Source organism: Polyodon spathula, chromosome 17, assembly GCF_017654505.1.
Source record: "Polyodon spathula isolate WHYD16114869_AA chromosome 17, ASM1765450v1, whole genome shotgun sequence".
NCBI lineage: Eukaryota > Metazoa > Chordata > Actinopteri > Acipenseriformes > Polyodontidae > Polyodon > Polyodon spathula.
In genome coordinates this window covers 27,871,862-27,893,741 of record NC_054550.1, presented here as the reverse complement: position 1 = coordinate 27,893,741, position 21,880 = coordinate 27,871,862, and the positions used below count along the sequence as shown (strand labels likewise).

At 35.4% G+C, this 21,880-nt stretch overlaps 2 protein-coding genes across 4 annotated transcripts in view; one reads left to right on the top strand and one right to left on the bottom strand.

The window, feature by feature from the left end:
- LOC121329621 (striatin-3-like) overlaps positions 1-10,549 on the top strand; it is a 25,011-nt gene extending 14,462 nt beyond the window's left edge. For both annotated transcript variants that reach the window (XM_041275302.1, XM_041275303.1), the window contains exons 9-17: positions 2,922-3,055; positions 3,547-3,722; positions 4,233-4,280; positions 6,323-6,444; positions 6,756-6,923; positions 7,454-7,594; positions 7,965-8,072; positions 8,646-8,732; positions 8,832-10,549. In XM_041275302.1, the coding sequence (XP_041131236.1) occupies positions 2,922-3,055; positions 3,547-3,722; positions 4,233-4,280; positions 6,323-6,444; positions 6,756-6,923; positions 7,454-7,594; positions 7,965-8,072; positions 8,646-8,732; positions 8,832-9,001 (1,154 nt within the window). In that variant the 3' untranslated portion in view covers positions 9,002-10,549. The remainder of the gene's footprint in view (positions 1-2,921; positions 3,056-3,546; positions 3,723-4,232; positions 4,281-6,322; positions 6,445-6,755; positions 6,924-7,453; positions 7,595-7,964; positions 8,073-8,645; positions 8,733-8,831) is intronic.
- LOC121329622 (cochlin-like) lies at positions 9,600-21,880 on the bottom strand. Of its 2 annotated transcripts, none has more exons than XM_041275304.1 (12): positions 21,759-21,880; positions 21,081-21,132; positions 19,910-19,954; positions 18,393-18,549; positions 16,230-16,363; positions 15,451-15,513; positions 15,256-15,306; positions 15,025-15,172; positions 14,216-14,319; positions 13,663-13,889; positions 12,864-13,383; positions 9,600-12,334 (listed from the first exon to the last, which is right to left on the bottom strand). In XM_041275304.1, the coding sequence occupies exons 2-12, from the start codon at positions 21,112-21,114 to the stop codon at positions 12,162-12,164; spliced, it is 1,656 nt and encodes a 551-aa protein (XP_041131238.1). In that variant the 5' UTR covers positions 21,115-21,132; positions 21,759-21,880; the 3' UTR covers positions 9,600-12,161. The 2 variants fall into 2 exon arrangements, with proteins under 2 accessions (XP_041131238.1, XP_041131239.1); XM_041275305.1 differs by having other exon boundaries at positions 21,763-21,880.

Genomic DNA, 21,880 nt, shown 5'->3' with positions numbered 1-21,880 from the left:
ACTTTGCAGAGGGAGCAGTTCTCCCCTTTTTTAACTGCTGTTGGGGTTTGGTCTCCCGACCTCCTCCCCCTCCTCCGGCACGAAACTGCTGCTGGGGTCTCCAGACCTCCTCCCCCTCCTCTGGCAGCGAAACTGCTTCTGGGGTTGGCGGTCTGATAGATTTGGAAGTTAATTCTGATCTCTTCCTTTTGATTTTACATATTACAATGATTGTTTTTATATATTTTACAGTATTTAAGTCCATTGGTTACTACACAAATGTTCACTTGAGACCCAGGAGTCAGTGGAATACTGTTTTTTTTTTGTTTTTTTTTTTGAAATCTAGATATGTCAGTATTTCATTGTCTTGGTATTCTATTCCTCATTGGGATAAGGGATAGTGTCTTCATTGATGTTTCCTGCACAAAAATATTTTGTGATATAATATCATGATACTCAAGATATTATGATACTCAAGTCATCCTTTTTTGTTTTTGTTTGTGACTTGCTGGTCAAGGTCATGCTTTTTATACTCCATGCAATTTTGGCTACATCTGCTTTCTGTCATAAAAGAACATACATCTGTTTGATTTGTCTGAGGTTGTTATTACGAAACAAATAATATGATAAATCGCTGTTTAAATAGCTCTTGTTTTTAAAACAATTATGGATTTGAAAATGAGTTGCTTAAAAAAGATAAATTAATAATGTTGAAGAAGAACAAGCATGTCTAACAGATGTGTGCCCTTTAGCATTGTGTCTTGGTGGTTGGTATAGTCCTCTAGGCTATATAATCTGTCCATTTCAGGTTAGGTATTTAAGTCTGTCTAAAATGCCTCTGAACACTCCTAACCTTGTCGTTCCCTCTGTATTAGGTCTAAAATGTAGTGTAATGTAAAAAAAAAATAAAAAACCTCCACCTGCCAACTAAAAAGCCAGTCAGTCACCTTTGATCAGATTATCATCAAAATCTTGCTAGTATATGAATGATTATGGCTCTCTGAAAAAGGTCATTCAGACGTTTTGGAGCAATCCTGGTACAGAGGAAAACCTCTGCAATGTTATATCCCTTGTTCTTCTGTATTTTAAATCTTGCTTGCAAACATTTCATATTTTACAGCACGTGTCTTGCGGCTCTCGACTATATATGGAAATTTTTGTATGCAGCTTGTGGGGTCAGGAAGTTTGGCCACCCCTGTTGCTGAGGTTTTTTTTTTGTTGTTGTTTTTTTGTAGGGGGGATTCTCAAAGAAAACAAAAATACAATAACATTTGAAATAGGTTAAAGTCTTATTTGTATTCAGATTTACAAAGGAATCCAAGAATTTCTGGTAAGGTGGGTCCTAACGTCTGCATATGTAAATATTTTAAGGCAATAAAGCAAATTAACAGTCCGGACATGATTGCACACAGTATACAAAAGAAGGATTAGTTTCAACCACTGCTAGGGAAGATTATTTTGGGGGGTAAATTTAAGTGTATAGGTAAATTACGTATGTTAATTTCCTTTAGACGTCAAATAAGTGTTTCCTGGAAAAGTGATCAGTATAACAGCGACCACCTGCTGCATGTAGCAGGAGGAAGAAACCCTTTTAAATGACATTGTGGAAAGGGTCCCATGTAGAGAGGAAGTTTGTGTCCCTACAGCTGAAACTGCAGGGATTGTTAGAAACCACAAATCTTGATACACAGCAGCTTGAAAGAAAGAAAGTGGTAAACACACCAGTAAATTATTATTTGTGTCACGTTGAAAGTGATTGTGGAACAACACAAGTGTAATACCATCTTTTTGCATTTGCATTTCATGTTTTTTTTTTTTTTTTTTTTTTTTTTTTTTAATGAAAATTCAAACACAGTGTCCACTCTTTTCAATGTAGTTCCATTTAACGTTTTGCCCCATGGCATATCAGTCTCAAATGTTACAAGCAACAGCAGTATTAAAATACTATACCATATACTGTAAACTTGCTCTGCTGCTATGAACTATGAATTGCCATTTCTAGAAGCACAGATATATTCAGGGTTATGCTTACACCCATGAGAATGCATCCCCCATGAAATCTGCACAGCTGCCACTATGGGTTGGCTTTCAGGCACTTCATTTGTTGCTGAATTCAAAACCAGCAACCCTGGAGCATATGGCCGGTGCTTTAAGACTGCTTCTGAGAACACTCATCTCTACAAAATGTAGACTGCAGCAGTTACCTTAATAAACTGTTTGTTATTGTTTGGCTTTCTTTAGGGTTGTGATGACGGAATTTATTTAAAACAGAACAGTTCCCTGTATTTTTGCCCCCCCCCCCAAGCACCTCTGTACACTGTTACATTAACCTGTGTAATAAGGGTTCAAATAAATAAACTTGTTGTGCTTGTCATGTTAAGTGAACTGTACATATTGGCTAGTGTTGTGTGGCTGTTCTGTTAAAATCAGTGTCCTGTGATTCTGCTAGAATGTATGTTTTCAAAACATTTGTCTCTTTCCTATGTTAATTTTACAACCAAGGCAGTTATTTATAATCTGTACTTCCATTGCAGCTTTCTGCGAGTATGCTTCAGTAATCGAGCATCTCCATAAATACAGATAATGATGACCATTCCTGTTTCACTTTGTTTAGTCAATAAATAAATAAATAAATAACATTTAAGTTCTATGCACTTGGAAGTAAAAGTGCCATATTGCAAATAGTAATTACCCCCCCCCCTCCCCCACTGTGTGTGCTGACATACCATAACTGAAACTATACTGAAATATTCTGCAAGTCTAGCTGACGTGGCTGGTAAATGATCTAGTTACTCTTTAGATAAAGTTTTATTTTCTTGAACTAAATGGTACGATTTGCCTGAACGTTATGTCCAATAAACTTGTCTCTGTTCACCTTCTTCTCTCGTCTGCCATATCCTGCCTTTTGTTTACAATTCTCCGTTCTCAATTTATTTTTTTAGCTGAGCCTTTAGCATTTCCATCTGGTGGTGGCAAGTCATTTATTATGGGTTCTGATGACGTGCTGGAAAGTGTCTTGGGCCTTGGTGACTTGGCAGATCTAACGGTTACAAATGATGCTGATTACAGCTATGATGTAAGTATTCATTGATGTGGAATTCTGGATAGCTGGGTGAAGATGTAACTCTCTTCTCCCAAAAGACCCCCCACCCCCTGGAATACTGTACTGTAGATAAGACTAAGAAGTATTGGGTGGGTTCAATAAGACATTGATAGATGACACATGACAAATTAAATATTTTTCTTTAAGAATTAACTATTGTTTGCTGCCAATACCTCTCATCTGTTTGTCAAACTGACTTAATTATATTTTTTTTTATTTCTGGTTTAATCTTAAGTTAACAGTCTCAAACCACAGTTGTGCCCATCTTAATTATGTTCAGTAAAACATAACTTTAATCAAAATATTTAGTTAGAAAAAGATAGTGATGTCATCTATAGTGTATTTTAGGAAAATGAGTCTGTATGAGCATTAACTTATTAACCTTGTAAATTGATGGTAGCAGGGGTTCATGATTTGTGTGTCCTTCATACAACAGCTGTGTAACAGCACTGTTCTATCTTTAGTTGCCAGCTAATAAGGATGCCTTTAGGAAGACATGGAATCCCAAGTATACACTGCGCAGCCACTTTGATGGAGTGAGATCCTTAGTGTTTCACCCAGTAGAGCCTGTGCTGGTTACAGCCTCTGAGGACCACACGCTGAAACTGTGGAACCTGCAGAAAACAGTTCCTGCCAAAAAGCAAGTATCTTACTACTCAAAGTGATCCAGTCTTTCAAATTATTAGACTTCTGGTATAGGAAGCCAGTTTTATTATTATTATTATTATTATTATTATTATTATTATTATTATTAACAACAGCATTTCTGTAAAATGTCAATAAATCAATGACTCTACAATCTTCAGTATGGAAACTAATTATTTTAATGGTACAATATATAGTTTTATAATCGCTTAGGCATATATGCATTTTTAAAGGTTGAAGACACTTGCCATCTACAATGGTTCACCCTGTGTTGTTTGAATTCCTCTCCCACAATTGTATTGCTGTATCATCTGCCAGCTGCTTTTATTAGCATTGGTTTTGTTTACACAAGGGTAAGCTTACTACAATAAATGTTTGCACATGACCTTGTTATGTAACAAGGTATAGATACACGTTGTTCACAAAGCCTGAAATAATAATTGTATTGTTACATATTGTCACATCGTTGTAAGGATTTAATTACTTTTTCATCTTGTTTTTGCAGGAGTGCCTCATTAGATGTTGAGCCAGTTTATACATTCAGAGCCCATGTGTAAGTGTTTTTCTTTTTACTTTAACACAGACTGTCAAGTATTAGTGTATCTTGATTTTTTAGTACATTGATATTTTATTGTCAAATCATATAGCCTCTTTGATGCAAAAGGTCTCAAAACGCTGTACAAGACAAAACAAAAGTAAAAAATAAAATTTGTATAGAGAAATAGAGTAAAAAGAAAGCAAGATTTTAAAGCAAGACGTTGGTACAATATCAACAGTGTTAAAGTACACAAAAATATCCCAGGAGTAAAGAATACGTTGTGTAGGACTTACTTTACCCCAGTGAATTAACTACAAAGCAAAGGATGCCAAATAGCAGTTCAAGTTAAACGTTGTTTTGTTTATTCCCAAAATAAATGGTACATAAAGTTGACAATATGTTGCGGTAACTCGGCCTAAAAGAATTATTGGACATATCGAATTGATGAGAAATAGCAGTTCAAGTTAAATTTGCAAATTCCTAAAATAAATAAATATATATATATATATATATATATATATATATATATATATATATATATATATATATATATATGTGTGTGTGTGTGTGTGTGTGTGTGTATATGTATATATATATATATATATATATATATATATATATATATGTGTGTGTATATATATGTATATATATATATATATATGTGTGTATATATATATATATATATATGTGTATGTGTGTGTGTGTGTATATATATATATATATATATATATATATATATATATATATATATATTATATAGTATATATTATATATATATATATCTATATATATATATATATATATATATATATATATGATATTTTTTTATATATATATATATTTGTAAATATATTGGTTTAAAAAATAAAAAAAGAGGTGTGCACATTTTAAAACAGTTTAAAAGTTAATTTAAAAAAAAGCTAGACTATAAACGTTTTTAATTTAGACTTAACCCTTAGTGGTCCATTTTTATTCAGCGCCTGTCAGGCACGTCAGGTCGAATTTATTTATACACGTGCTGTTTATTTTACACGCGCTGTTTAAATTCAAAGTAAAACAGGTTTAAAAGGCACTGCATATCAACAGGACGCTCAGTACTGCATGTCCAGCCCTGCTCCACCCTTTGTTCGCTGTATTTTTCGCATACTCCTTCATAGTCGTGCATACTGATAAATCATCTCCTGATCACTCGTTTTATCACCAAACTTGACAATAATGCGATCCAAGTCATTATTTTATTGCTGTAACATTTCAAAAAGCTTAGCAAATATCTGTGATATTCTTTGAGCGCTGGATGCGGAAGCAGCTATCTTATTTGTTTATGTCTGTGTTAGGTCTGTTGTGCAGAGGACTGTGTATTGTTCAGATCTGCACCCTTTTTTTTTCGGCTCTTATCGGTCTCACTCGGCCAATAAAAGGTTTTCTCTCCTTTTTCCGGAGTAAAAACGACTAGAGACCTGTGCTTGTCATCTTTTTGATGATGTTGGACCTGATCCAACATAGGACAGCAAAGGGTAAAAACTATAAATGTATGAAGCACTACTGATATGAGGTGGCAGTGCATTCCACAATCTGGGAGCATATTAACTAAAAGCTGTCTCTCCCTTTTTGTGAATACTTGTGGATGGCACAGCAGGCCTGCATCAGCTGATCTTGCATCACATGGAGGAATATATGTGAATAATTTGGTGCCATATCATTAAATGCTTTAGAGGTCCCTTTTTTTTTTAAAATCAACAATAGACTTCAGTGGGAGCCAGTGCAGTGAGGTCAACACAGGAGTTGTGTGGTCACTATTTTTTTTTAGTTCTGCTGAGAGACTTTTTTTGTGGCTTCTAGTTGCAAATGAAAACCTAATAACAACATCTGTCTTATCAGAATTTAACTGTAAACATTTTAGGGGCATCCACTTTTTCACATCGGTAATGCATTCAGTTAAGGCTGATGCAGCCAGAATATCACCAGGTTTTACAGTGAGCCATGAAAGGGGCTGTATAAAATGAATGTGCTATTGTTATATTGTTGTTACATCTTATTCCTTGGTTTCCCCTTCACAGAGGACCTGTATTGTCATTGGCAATCAGCTCCAATGGAGAACACTGTTTTAGTGGTGGTATTGATGCTGCTATTCAGTGGTGGAACATGCCCAGTTCTAATGTAGATCCTTACGACACATACAGTAGGTATCTTTTGTTTGCTTAAAACTTATCTAAAGTTGGTAGAGACATATTGCACCTTGTACATTGAATACATCTAACTGTTATAGTTGAGACCTGAGGTGCCTCTTTCAAAAACCAAATTTAATATAATGAGAGAATCCGACCTAGCTGTACATTTATTATCGCTGACATACTTTTAAGTAAAACAGGTCTGCCTAATAACTATCTGGTCCTCCCGTCTTCTAAAACCCATAACGGGGAGAGACAATGTATAAATATTTGCGTTAAGAATTTCTGCTATGTTTTCATAAGCTATTTTAATGCTTTTCAGATCCGAGTGTTCTTGCTGGAACGTTTCTTGGCCACACAGATGCTGTATGGGGCCTTGCATTTAGTGGTATTAAGAACAGGCTGCTGTCCTGCTCAGCAGATGGCACTATTAGGTTATGGAGTCCTTCAGAGAAGTCACCTTGTATAAGCACATATAATGCAGAAAAGGGTAAATTTACATTGTTATTATCAAATGTGTTTTATTAATAAAATGACATTCAATGTACTCCATTTGTAAAAATGTTGAGAAACGCAATTCTGAAGTCTGTTGGACATGTGAAATGTATTAGCTGTCTAAAACACTTACTGTGGTGCTTATTATCCAGCAGTGCAAATTACTTAACACATTGGATTTTTATATCGTACCCCATGGTTCTCTGCAACCTCTAAAAAAAATAAGTTTGCATTTGAATTTTAATTAATCCAATACATAATCAAGCCAAAGCAAATAATTGGTCTTACGTATATATTTTTTTTGATTGCCCATATAAAAGCATAACTTACTATTTTATATTAAGACACAAGCTATGTGAAATTAATTTAAAAAGCAGGGTAAATGTTATAACGTGGTTCAAAGTCAAGCCGTACTTTTAATAGAAAAAATATGTAGTACAAGAAAATCTAAAATTTAATTGGAGAAAAATGTATTTGCACAAGTTGCATATCTGTCAGTTTTTTTCTTGTTTCTTTTTTTTGCAGAGCATGGAATTCCTACGTCTGTTGATTTTAATGGATGTGACCCAGCTCACATGGTGGCCTCTTTTCATAATGGAAACACTGTTATTTATGATTTAGAGACATCTCGGCCAGCTGTGGTTTTGGCATCACAGGTGGATACAAGTAAGTTCTGTCTGCACAACAATTAGTCTGCTTTCCACCGAGGTGGGCACTTCTATATACAACACACCTGCACAAAGCTATGCGTTTATTACAAACCTCTCAAAGTAAATAGGCATGGTAATATAATCTAATATCTCGGGATATATTCTGCACAACATAGTGTACAGGCATTCATTCATTGTTCTCCTAACTTTATTGGTTAATTAATTTCAGGTTGTTAAACCTGCTGTGAAATTAATGGAGTTCCATAGCTTGATTAATAATAATAATAATAATAATAATAGAAACCTACCTTCAATACTGCTTGCTTGTTTACGTGGCTAAAGTGTTTGTTTGTTTGTTTATTTATTTATTTATTTATTTATTTCAGATTCTCCTTTGGGCAGTCACATAAATAGTGTGGTCAGTCATCCCACGTTACCTGTTACAATTACCGCTCATGAAGATAGACACATCAAGTTCTTTGACAATAAAACAGGTAAGAGATATTTACTGTGCATTTAGATCCTCCATATTTTATATTTAAAACATCAGGTAACATATTCCTGTGAAATTCCTGACCTGAGGACACTTAAGCTACTTCTGTTTTACAAGTTGCTCAAATGTATTTTCAAGGTGTGTATTTACACTGGGGTTGTACAGAACATGAAATAGTGTCTAGTTGTCTGCAGAGCCATATGCTGCTGTACCTCTGTGATAACCCACTGTAATTCTTTAAATTGAGGGTGCTAATCTGCAGCCATCCTGAAGAATTACAAATAGTGCCATGTAGTGGGGAATAGCATTTACTACAAAAAAGCCAATTCCCAGTATGTTGCATTTAGAGAAATCTGAACACCCGCCCTCCCCAAATAAAACAGTTAAGTCTGCTTGGTAAGTGTCTTCACTTACAGCTTGGCCTCTTGCCTTTACAGCACAGTCAAGTACCAAATGTTAACGCCCTCTTATCAGGTTCTATTACCCAATTCTATTGTTTCTGTAACTTAATGTTGTTTGTATTTGTGCAATGTAATGTGCAAGATAAATGCATGTGTGTGTTTATGGGCTCTAGGTAAACTGATCCATGCAATGGTGGCTCACCTGGATGCCGTTACAAGTCTGGCTGTGGATCCAAATGGAATCTATCTGATGTCAGGAAGTAAGTATGATATTAAAATGGCAACAGTCAGCCATATTTAAAAAAAAAAAAAAAAAAAGTTTGATTTTATTAAATCTATTTAACTGTACTAACTCCTAGGCCATGACTGCTCTATTCGCCTTTGGAACCTGGACAGCAAGACGTGTGTACAGGAAATCACTGCCCATCGGAAAAAGTCGGATGAATCCATTTATGATGTAGCGTTCCATCCATCAAAGGCGTACATAGCCAGTGCAGGAGCTGATGCCCTTGCCAAAGTGTTTGTGTAATGTAATGTATCAGCCCTTAATAGCAGGTGAGCTTGGACACAATTGAGGGATTGCTTCACTGCCTTGAGTAACGAGATTACCATTTAGACACTACATTGAAACTACACTTTCCACTTGATTCTCAGAAGATGGGCAGCGCAGGTACCAAGTGGTTAAGTTCTCATCAATATCCTCCAATAATAACTTCACACTAAATAATGTAACTATAATTACTGCAAGTAAAAAACAGAAAACCAGTATTTGTAGCCTTGACTGGGTTTGAACTGAGCTATATCGGTTATGTAGGTGTATTTAAGTAAAAGTGGAGTCTTATTTTATAACGGTCAATTATGTTGGACTCTGTGCTGCCTTAGGGATAGGAATGTGGTGCTCTGCTTGGGAAAGTGACATCACAAAATACTCATTCAGTTAGTGCCCTTCAGTTGATTTTATGAGCTGTTACCTGTGTAATCCATCATTTAGCGTTAAAAAAAGACTCAATATTTTAGCATTAATTTCATGAAAACCATTTTTTTGCAAAAAAAAAAAAAAAAAATCTAGTTTTTATAAGTTTTTTGTATATTAATAGCCTGTCATAACAGTGCTCAAAAGTTTGTTTAAAAAAAAAAAAAGAAATAAAGAAAAAGAGGTTTTTATTTACAATGCCCTGCTTATATTGATCTCACTGACCCACTGCTATGTAACCACACTGTCCTCCTTCATTCTGAGAGGATCTCAGCTAGTCCTTACTTACGGATGCTATTTTTAACAATTGCTTTAAACTGTCTTATCAGATTATTGAAGACTGTAGAAACAATGTGTTTAAATGGAACACAGAGTTCAGTACTTGCAGTGAACTCTTTTTTAAAATAAATAGCAGCTTCCTATCACTATGTGATATTTTTGTACATCTTACTGTATTTACAAGTTTATTTATCAGGGGTTAGACAATTTAATGCTATTGTCCTGTTATTTATTTCAGTTTTCTGTTGGTCTTTATACCCTTTTTTGTTTGGTTTTGTTTTATTAAGTCCTAATAAGCCTTGTTTGTCTAAGACAGGGTTATGGCAAACAGAACAGAATTCCAAAAACTATAAAGTTAGTATGAACAGATGTTTTTAAGTACAGACCAAGTTTATTTTATGTCAGATAGTAGGGGCTTGCCTGACTCAATGGAACTGGAAGGTGAAGTCCTAAGAGAAACGCAGTGTATTTGTTGGGAGGGTTGAAATAGAATGCAATGGAATTTAATCACGATTCGAAATCTGCTGTGTTTGGTTTAGCTTTCCCTGCATTTATTTTTATTTTTATTCTTTTGAACTGTGCATAAGTTTATGGTGTAACAGATTTTTTTTTGTTTGTGTAATGCATGATTAATACAATAAAGTATTTTTTCTAGTCTTCCACAAAAAAAAGATTTCTGATCAGTTTGCGAGTTTTGATGAGTTTTGTAAGGTTTTTGTTTTACAAACTATGAATCGGCAAGTTTTTAAGACTGTACCACATAGCAAAAGTACAGCTGTTGAAAAGTAATGTATATAAAATGTCTATAATAAATATTAAATGGTGTACCTGTATAATGTCTTTGAATTATTTAAGTTTGATCTCCGATATGTACCTAATCATTTACAAGACAGGATGTCAGCCGTAAGCTTTTAGATTATTCTTAAATATAGTGTAGATGAATTAGGTTGACAAATCCATACCTCATCCACCATAGATTTCTAATGCCTGGTTATACAGTACTGTATAATCCTATAATCTGTCCTATTGCAGTCATATGACTCTTTGTCTTGTGGACGATGTAAATAAGTTGCTTTTATGTCATTGATTAAAATGTGGTACCTAACTGTATTCTATGATTCTCTTGGTCAAGTTACATGATTGTCATTGTCCAAAGCCATAATGGACTGTTCAGCAATCAAGTTTCAGGTATCTGCATAAAGTCTGGTACAGCTATATTCCAGGAGGCTTATGTTTTAATGATGCCCGATTGGCTGAAAATATATTTCTTGGAAAAACAAACTTAACATGGAGGTTGTTACAAGGAGGTGATGTAAATTGTATCATTGTAGGTTTTAACGGCTTTTTTTTTCAAGGTACTGGCATGTGGAGTGCTGAGCTATTTCACTGGATACTTTTATTTGTGTACAACAAATTATTTTTAATTAAAAGAATCCACTGCTTACCGAGATGCCGTTTTTGTTTACCCGTAACAATATTATGTAATGGAATATTTCTATGAAAATATTATTTTGAAGTCAATGATCTAGTCTCAACATAGCTAGTGCCTGCTGCCCTCCAATGCTACATGGACGAATCTTCTTTTCTCTACCTTTTTTAAAACTTATTTTCTCTTCTGGTATTCGGTAGTTATCCGTTGCTGGCATTTAGTTTTGTGATTTTGTATGGTTATTCTTAAACACAAAAATCCAGTTCAGATGATAGCTTTAAATGTTTATTGTTCCATGTAAATACAACACTACAGAGGTTGAAAATAATACATTTATTTCACACAATACTGAATAAGTTTAATGAATGTCGACATGCAAACAGTAATAGTCCACAAACCAATGCAAAAAGATTTAAATAGTTACTTGCTTTATCCTTTTGTGAACAGTCTTGTAATAAAGGGTTATATACGGGTTCTGATGTCTGCTTTATATTTTCTACAATAATTCCTTTTGTACAACTGAATCGGTATAGCACAAGCCAATTTGTTTCCAAATCAAAAGCAAGCATGCAAGTCATTCTGTGCCATTTATACAATGACCATACCACAAGGAAGAAGAGTTCTCTATATTAGTTTGGAGTTAACTTTTTCTTCTGTGCATATCAAAAGTTTTATAGAGGATTGATTCATTCAATCAATAAGCGTTTAGCTTTAATTTCAAACTTCATAACTCACAAAGAGATTCATTACACAGTTATATACTGTATCCATTCAACACTAGTGCCGTTTTGAACTAAAATGGAAAGATAATTAGTGCTTGGTGTACGTTTTACAGTGTAGGCATTATTGGGCTTTGATTCAATTATGTAAGGCTATGTAGGGTAGACTTCACGTCATACATGGGCAAAGCATTTATGCTAGTGTTGCAAGCCAGCTAAGCCATTGTGTCACTTCCAGGTGTTTCCTCTTTTGAATAAGGCAACTATATCTCCTTTTTTTTCTTTGTTCTTAGTGTGGCTCTGTGAAATCTCTGCAGATGCCTTTAATGATGGGCTGCTCAAACTGGTGCAATCCTGTGAACTCTCTGGTGAAGAAGGTATGCAACTCTTTGGGTTCAGAGGCCATAGCTTTGAGGTCCTCCATTGGTGCCCAGGCCACCCCAACAGAATACACAGTAATGCCTAAAAGAAACAAATTAGGGTTTTAAAAACATACATTACTTGAACACTTAGGATTTATACACTGAAGGTACACTTGGAAGAACCTTTTAAAATAATCAAAACATGGTCTAAGATGCTATTTTTGTTTGTGTTACAAAAACAAAAGCAACCTTGACTTTTGTCTGAAACTGCCACATTTTTTAACCTTTGACACCTAAGCTACTCCCTGTTTCCCTCAGGAACTTATCCAAAACAATAGAAGCAACATAGGCATGCAAGGATGTGTGGGAGTAGGTTGGGAACTGACAGCACAGTGTATTAGCAGCCAAATAATGGCTAGAGCCAATAAACTAGTGTACTTGTTTGTGGCTTTGAGACTGGACACTTGGATGCCCAACAGGTACACTCCCTCATACTTGTCAAGTTGACAACAGATGGTGGAGATCTTTTACTAGTTTACTTAACCCAGTAGGTATTCTTTAATATAAACAATATCATATAATATAAACAATAAAGTTTTATTACAGAAGTAGAGTCACTCAGAACATACCTTCCTTCTGTGCAGAAACAGCAGGGCCTCGGACTTCATCATAAGACTGGCCGTCAGTAATAATAACTATGAAGTTCCTGTTGGCACCTCCTCCTTTTAGTGGATTGTACAAGTTACCGACTGTGTATGAAATGGCTTCCCCAGTTGCTGTCCCACCACTCATGTAGCGAATACCACGGACAGCGGCAAGAGTATCTTCTTTTGTCGTGTAGTCGTGGAATCCAAACTCTTTTTTCTGGTCGTATGTAAACTGGACAGCCCCTATTTTACTCCCAATATCTGAGATTTCGAAAGCATCAACAATGTTGGCAATAAAGTCAAGCACCAGGCGAAAGTTACTGTCCCCCACACTGCTGGATCCATCGATCAGGAAGGCGATGTTGACAGAGTTATAGCAGGTCTTGCTGCAAAGCATCTGCTCTTCAGCACACAGCCTCTGTGCCAGAGGCTTCACAAACTTGTTTGTGCTGAACCAGCTGGGCATATTGTAAGAAAACAAGTCATTGTCTTTGCAAACTGCCTGGGTGAGAGACAAAAATGAAAATAAAGTAAATTAATATTTTAACCACGGTATTTCAGGATGAAGTTCAGATTTGGACAAGCCTAATAACCCTGTGATGCTGTCTGGCTGCAAACAATGGTAATTCGAGCAAATGCATTTTACCCTGTCTGGAATGGGTTTCCATTCAGAAGCTACTCTCCCATCCACTGAATGTCCTAGGCTGGAATCACTTTGCTAAATAAATGGGCTTGTGGTACATTAACTTTAAAGCAGATATTAATGTCTGCCCTGCTTTACCTTTTGCACAAACCCCCTGTCTTGCACCATGCCCAGCTCCTCGAGTGCCGGCTTTGCCACAGAGACAAGGAACACGTTGATGCCAGACTCCCTGGCCACTGTGGCAGCCTCTTCTATGTCGTCCGAGGGCCAGCCATCCACAAACATAACAGCTACACGAGGCAACCCCCTCCGAGCCCCGTTCTCGGGGGTAAAGAACGTCTCTGCAGTGTGGCGCAGAGCCTTCCCTGTGACAGAGACAATGTAATGAGAAATTACACAGCAAGTATCGTTAACCATCGTTAAATCAAGCTCAAATTTACTAAACTACTTAATCTTCGGGATAGAAATATGTTTTTAAATCTCCCTTATGGTTACCAGTAATTTAAATCTTTGTAGTCACCTTTCAATTAACCAAACCAAGCATTTACATGTACTTTTACATCTTTAAAATTCATATTTTAATTCATGATTAAATAAAAAATTTTTGCATGTAATTTTTGTCACAGTTTAGCTTCAACCAGCAAAAGTCCACCTTTGTAGATGTAGTCTTTAGTTCATATTAAATATTCACCTGTATTTGTGTTTCCACCTCTGAAAGCCACCTCCTTAATGGCAAAAACAACATCTTTAGGGTGCGTGAAGTTGTTAAGGTGGAATTCGGTTTTGGGGTTTTCACTGAAAAAAAGAAAGACAAATACCTCCATCCTTAAAGGTTTTATAAATACCATGTTGTTAAAGTATTTCAATGCCAATTTTTTTTAATCAAGCTTCCATCTAATTGGAATACCCTTCATGTATTGAATAAGTGGTAATATTATTTCACTATTTTCACTTGCTCGTTAAAATTGACCTACATTACAATTAATTTTCTCCAAAGGCAGGCGTTACTGTATGAATATTTGACATTTCATAGTGCCTTAAAGGACCGTGACCCTGTCAATTTAGCTGAAGTGCCAGTAGGATGCACGTTAATGTTATTTTTTGTATAGATATTATTTTATCATTAATTTACTGTTGATTCAAAATGAAGACCCAGCACAAGTGAGGTTTGCCTATCACACTTTCATTTATCTGATAATGAATATTTTATCAACTGTCATATATCTAGTAATTCTACTGATATTTAAAAAAATATTCACATATTTTATTGCAATAAAAATAAAATAATAAAAATACCTGATAGCATAGGCATATTAAATATACTAGTTTGTTTGCTGTTGTATGAGAAAATCGGTTGGACAATTTAAAATACAGTGCATCATAAAGTAAATTATATTTAAGGACATTGTTATTTTTCACAACTGCTTATTCAATACATGATCATATAACACATAGCTTTACCATGTTTTAATTGCAGAGCCCCTGCATGCTGTAATATACCTGACTTGTACAATCCCTAAGTGTGGTCCCTCAGAGCCTATCCCCAGCATCAGGGCTAGCTTGCTGATGAAGTTCTTCTGCAGGTTGAACCTGCGTCGTCCAATGTTGTAGCTTCCATCCAGCAGGAACGCAATATCAACTTTACAGTCTGATGGAAAAGACACAGATCAATTCACATGTTGTACTTTACAGAAGCCAGTCCAATGAAGCTCAGCAGAAAAACAATCTTACCTTTGTTTCCATTGTTAGCTTTTTTCAAGCTTTTCTTAACAGGTTTCTTTGCTAAAACAAACAAACAGAAAAGTCGAGTCTTTTAGCTGTATGCAGTCTATCCATACTTTACATTTCTTCCTAGGAGATACAGTATATTGTTATAACAGTGTAACGACAGTACATCTTAATGAGACCTAAATGAACTATACAAACCTGAATTTGGCAGTGCAGTTGCTTTTGGCTGACCAGAGGCCTCCATTGGGATGCTCTGAGGACCTTTGTGAGAATGAGGAACACAACATAATTACTGTTCACATGGGGTATTAGCTAAAGTGAGTTATAATCTAAGATCCATGATGGCAATGCAATTCACAAAGCCATTTCTTTCTGGAGAAAGGAGAAACACCCGTCCAAGTTCCAAAACTAAGCAACCAATTTAACATTACAAAGGCTCTTCTTAAGTTGTTTATTCCTAGTTCTGTAACATTAACAGCTGTTTTCCACCTTTCTAAAAATAAAACACACATGCAAAACAGTGGATGCTTTGTCACGTGGTTAGACAGAAAAAAAATAGACTCTTAGGCATTGAATTAGTGAAATATTGAGCCATGGATCATTTTGGCAGTTTTAGTTTAAAAAATCCTGCAAGCTTACACAAAGTATAAACATAGTGTGGGAACCTTATAACCACTCATGAAGCCAGGATGGAAATTGCTCTACAATTAGAGAACACTATTAGAGCACTAGTAAAAAAAATAAAGAAGGAGACATTCTAAAATAATAGTAAAATTAAGTTAATATCAAGGTATGAATGAAAGTTATCGTGCAGAGCAAAGACTTTTTAGAAAAGTTTCATAGTGTAAACAAAATCTGCACTAGTCTTACTTGTGAAAATGTTTTAGGCAGGTATAAATGATAGAAAGCTGAGAAAACCATTGTCTGTATACACAGGCAGTTAAGGCTTTTCATATTGGTAAAACATCGCCACCTACTGGACACTGAGAAGGATGAAATCCATCTGGAGAGAGTCTGAGATTTGATGCCATTTCCATAGGAGCTGAGGTAGTTTTCCTGGCCAGACAGTTTCTGAATTCTTACTGGACCACCTGCTGTGCTGATCACACCTCTGAGAGGGACAAAAAGAGACATAAGTAAATCAGGTCTTCATTTTTTTTTTTATTTAAAGAGCTTTTATTTATAGACGTTCATGATGTACAGTGTTGTTTAAAAATGTTATTTTGGTAAGTCCTGTTTGTTCAGTAGCTCATCAATCTGGGACTTTTCTCATAGTTATTCATATTGATTAACAACCAGTGACTCACTGAGCTGCTTTGTTACTTTTGGCTGGCTGCTAAACAGCTGCAGAAAATTACTTAGACGTGCAACTGCAATGACAAAATGCATGTTTACCCAAGGAAAAGTTAATACACTACAATCACTATTACAGGTCCCTAATCGTTTCTTAATCTTATATTCCACCTCTGTTGCCTTTTCTGGTAGATATTCTAAATATATGTGTACATCATTATACCGTCTTCTGACAGATGACCTTCGTATCTTAAGCAAGTAGACAGTAGGCTATACATTTAAGTGTAAATGCGGTCATCTAGTTTGGGCCTCAAGTAAATCAAATAAGGTGCGCGCAGCTTATCATGTCAGCAGGGGCATAGTTTGAATAGAAGTATTTCTAGGCTGTGCTAGCTTTATATAGGAGTTAAACATTTAGTTTTATTTTTAGGAGTTGAACAAAGAGCTATTTAAAGTGAAACTAATGGATACTGTGCCAAAATTCTGGGCTGCAATCCTCCTCCTTTTTAACTTTTTAACCTGGGGCTGGGGTTTGTTAGGCTGCAGGATGGAAGAGGCCTCTCGCTGGGTGAAAATCTTATTCTCGTCCAACAGTTTGACAGTGGAACACATTGTTTGAGGCTTAATCATGCCACAACACGGGCAAGCATCGCTCCCACACAGAGCAGAGTCTCTGTGCAGAATGTTGCTGCTTTGAACTTGTTTTGGACTTTGTTTCACACTGTGCTGGCGCCTTCTTTCCTGTGTTCAGCAGTTCTACCTACTGCTGAAAATACATTCGGCTTCATGGGGAAATAATTATCTGGCTTTTCAAGACCGGCTAGGTTGGGGGGAAATTAATCAGACACGTTCCGCTGTCCTCAAGATAAATTAAACTGGTGAAATTTAAAAGGCTTGTGATGAGGACAGTGCTGTCTTTTGAATCTCTTTCCAGAACAGCAGAACGTCTGTATAGAAAAGGACCACCCCTCTTTTGAGTCAGTGTTTCTGTGCAAGATTATTTTGATAAGTACTGAGGAAATGGTGTCCTGTAGGGTTTCCAAGCTTCTGATCAGTAATGTATGTATACAGGCGTTAGTTGATGCAGCAGCCCAATCTGTGTTGTAGCCTGAAGACTGGCGCGCAACTTGATGAGCCTGCGTTACAATTCTGTTAAAAACCCCAAAACAGTCAAGTTCGTTGATTATAAAACTGTACTTTAATCAAAATAGACATTAATTTGGTCACGAGTTAAAACTTTTTGAACTTCCTAAAAAATGTTTTTATGTTTTCTATTTGTGTCATAAATATTTTCAATACCAGGCAAATTGTAACTAAAAGTGGACACTATGCAGCATTTATTATTCATAGAGTCTTTTATTATAAAAAGCTGTGTAAATACACTTCAATATCTTGATAGTATAAATACTTATAAGCTTGCAAAAAGGTGTTATATATGCAACATAGAATTATATTTGTCAGTGTGTACTACTTCTACAAAAGTCAAATAAAACAAAAATAAACCAAGCAGATAATTTAAAGAATTAACGGTATGTTGAAGTTGCTTGTTACTAGTGTCCCCCCCCCTCCCCCCCTTACACTAAAGTGGTTACACCAGCAATGCAACAACCATGATAAACACAGCTACAGTCTACAGCCATGTTTCAGAACACCAGCAGATGTCACTATTCAAGTAGATTTGGAGACTACTTTAACTTTGGTTCATCAGGCTTAAGTAGAAAAACAGGCGCTGGTTTGGGTACACAAATGAAAAATATTAGTATTCATTACAAAAAAGTTGGTTTTAGGTCCTCTGGTAAGATGATAAATTATGGCATTTTTACATCCAATATGTTGAGCCTTATTACCTGTGAATAGCAGATCCACAAATGCTGGAGACTGAGGCATACACTCCTGACCCGAACACAGAGAACTGCCAGAGAGGACAGTCCGAGGGGCATTCCACCAGTGCTGTCTCGTCTGTGAAGTCAGCCCCGCGGGTAGCACAGGATATAGGTATGGGAGCTTTAATGACAAGTAGGCTGGTGTTAAACATAGTGTGTGTGTGTGTGTGTGTGTGTGTTGTGTGTGTTGTGTGTGTGTGTGTGTGTGTGTGTGTGTGTGTGTGTCTCTCTCTCTCTCTCTCTCTCTCTCTCTCTCTCTCTCTCTCTCTCTCTCTCTCTCTCTCTCTCTCTCTCTCTATATATATATATATATATATGGAATATTTGTAACCCCTTGAATTTCTCCAGTCAGAAGCAAAACTAGGGTGCCATCACTCACTTGTCACATTCTCAGTTCAGGGCAGATCTCTGTCTGCCTATGGGAGGAGCTGCCTGTGCAAAAGTCCTGAAGTTTTATCTCCAAAAAAATGTTGATCCAGGAGAGTAAACTTTTCCCCCAATGTTCTTATTATGATACATAACTGTGGTAAAAAGTCTAAAAAGTAGGATATTAAAAAAAATGGCCTGATATGAACATTTTTATTTTTCAATAAAGATATTCAGTTTTTGAGTTAAATAAAAACAAAAATATTTGCTTTATGTAAAAAAAAAATATCTTATTCAATAAAACATTCAGTTCTTGAGTTAAATTAAATGTGTTGTTATTTATTTAATTATTCTTCACAGAATGTTACATATGACCCTACCCGCTGTTACAACTGACAATGACCATGGGGTCAATTGTAATATCAGACACTTACATTTCAAGCGCTCTTGCTGTATGTATACCAGCTCTTAAAACAGGATAACTATGGGGATTGGTAGAAGTATAAGTTGCTTGTATCAAATTCTGGCCAAACTAGCTCAAATCATCTGTGCGTAATGGACAATATGGTAAAAAAAAAAAGTTACATCTGTACCCGGTATTCCCTATATATGGTTAATGTGTATAACAGAATTCCTATTTGGTGTGATATATTTTAAGTGACATTCATCAAGTTTTTGCTCCACTGCAAAATATTTACATTATTTTTAAGGACTTGAGTCAATAATAGCATGTACACATTTATTATATTATTATTATTATTATTATTATTATTATTATTATTATTATATTATTTATTATTATTATTTTATAATAATTTAAAACCTCACTGAAATAACATTTAAAAACTATTTTTTAAAGGATATGCTGATGAGGGTAGCTAATCAAGACTAAGAACACATATCATTGATTATTGTTTTATACATTACATTTTCATTGTATTTCATAAAATGTATTGATAGTTGATTTATGTGTAAAAATGCCATTTGGTAAACTGCATCATAACGTAATAAATCGAAAATCGAAACAGAGAACATGCCATTCCACGCTCAAAATATCAGCTTATTCAATATTTAATCTAGTCCTGACTATCAAACATGAAGTAAAACATACTTACAATTTGCTTCAGACCCTACTGCTGCAGAAGCTAGTGAAAGGATACCTAAACAAATGAAATGAAAGTTTAGAAAGACTTCTCAATAATGATTAGTATAATGATTAGTATGATTAGCATGACGATGATTATATTATTCAATCCAATACTGCTTAAATGGTAAGTGGTGGGGTTCTGACAAATATAGTTCCACATCCCCACGTGTTGCTACAATTTAAAATGATTACTGCCCATATTGTCAACCAGGTAACACAGCAATAATGATCCATGATGTGGTACTGAACTGAATAGCCCGAGCACTTGTTATGTTTTTATTTATTTTTTTAAATCGCTCTACCTGCAGTGATTTGGAGGACAGATCTCAAACCCCAGTGCACTAGAGCAGCCATTTCGAAAAAAGCTTTGAAACAGACTTTAATGTTATAAGTGTAAAAAGTTGTCAGGATGTTAACAATGAAAAGACAAATTACAGGTAGATTATTTAAACAGTTGTAGAAACACGTGGGGACGTGTAACGCTATATTTTTCGGAACCCCGCTACTTACTCTTTAAGATTCTGCTATTACACTGTGTACATAAAAATAGAATTGGTAAAAATACTGGGTACCTGGATAGTTTTCAGGTCATTTTAAGCTCACATCCAATAGCATTATTCATGTAAAACAAACACACATTTTCTCTATGTTTTTGCAGCCTCTTAGTTTAGAAAACTATGAAGAAATGTAACCGGTGCTGTAATATAGCAATTCTTATCTAAAAGATAACTGGGAGAAATATAATTACAACCCATGCCTGCCACACAAAAGCACCCTTACATTTCATTGGCATAACATTCTCTCAAAACCATTAACCACATATACTCTTCTGAACAGAAAGGGAATTTATTTTGTGGTTGCAGGAAAAAAAAAAAAATCCCTGCGTCATGTTGTGCCAGTGAGAGGTACAGTAAGATCTGATTTTAAAAGTCTTGGTACCCTTTTACCAACTGACAAAAAAACTGGATCTGAACAGATCACTGCAGGTCTGCAGCACTGTCTTTAGCTGCTGTACGATGGGTTTGACTCAGAATGCATTCCCATTTCTGTGCAAGAAAACAATAGGAATCTCATACTGTATTGTGCAAAGGCAATTACTGTAAAATGTGTGGACCTCTCCGTCTAGGCTGCATACATACCCAAAGCAATCAAAACTGTAGAAAGAATGGACATGATGACAAGATTTCACACCTACAAAAAAGGATCAAATACCTGTTATTACAGCTTGCTAATAAGGTATATGTCAGAAAATATTAATATAATATAATGTATCCTGCATTGTAGTTAATGCTTTCTGAAGTGGAAATGCACTTGCTTCTAACCAAGCCAATATTTGTTCTTGAAACAGGGAACTCACATAAACAAGTACAAAATATTCCTATATTGTATTACACAGGCTATTACAACAGACAATGCACAGATTTATAATGTTAGAGCTCCTGCAATTAAAATATAAACAGCAAACTGCTGATCAAGAGCATATTTCAAAAAGAGAAATGAATTGCCAACACATGTTAAAACTCTTTTATAATATTTTCCAAACAGGTAGAGGTAGGTGATTTTTTTACTAACTAACTATTATTATTAAGACACTTTGTTCAGAAGGTACCTTAATTAAAAATAAACACCTTACTCTGCAGAAAACCACCGAAACTACTACGTTTTCCACATAATTATATACACACTGTATAAGCGCTGTCTGCTTTGCTAATTTATACGCGACAAGAAAAAAATTGCAAGTATATACTTTTATATTTTTCTTAAATAATATAACTGAATAAATAACTAAATAAAAAGATACAACCCTAAATTCTTACACACAGTGAAGGGTCCTTGACAGTAAAATCCAGGTAGAGGGAAATAAAAGTCCTGTTGAAATCTTATTTGAAAAAGTTATTATTTTTAAATTTTTTTCTCCCAAACGCTTTCCAGCTTCTCC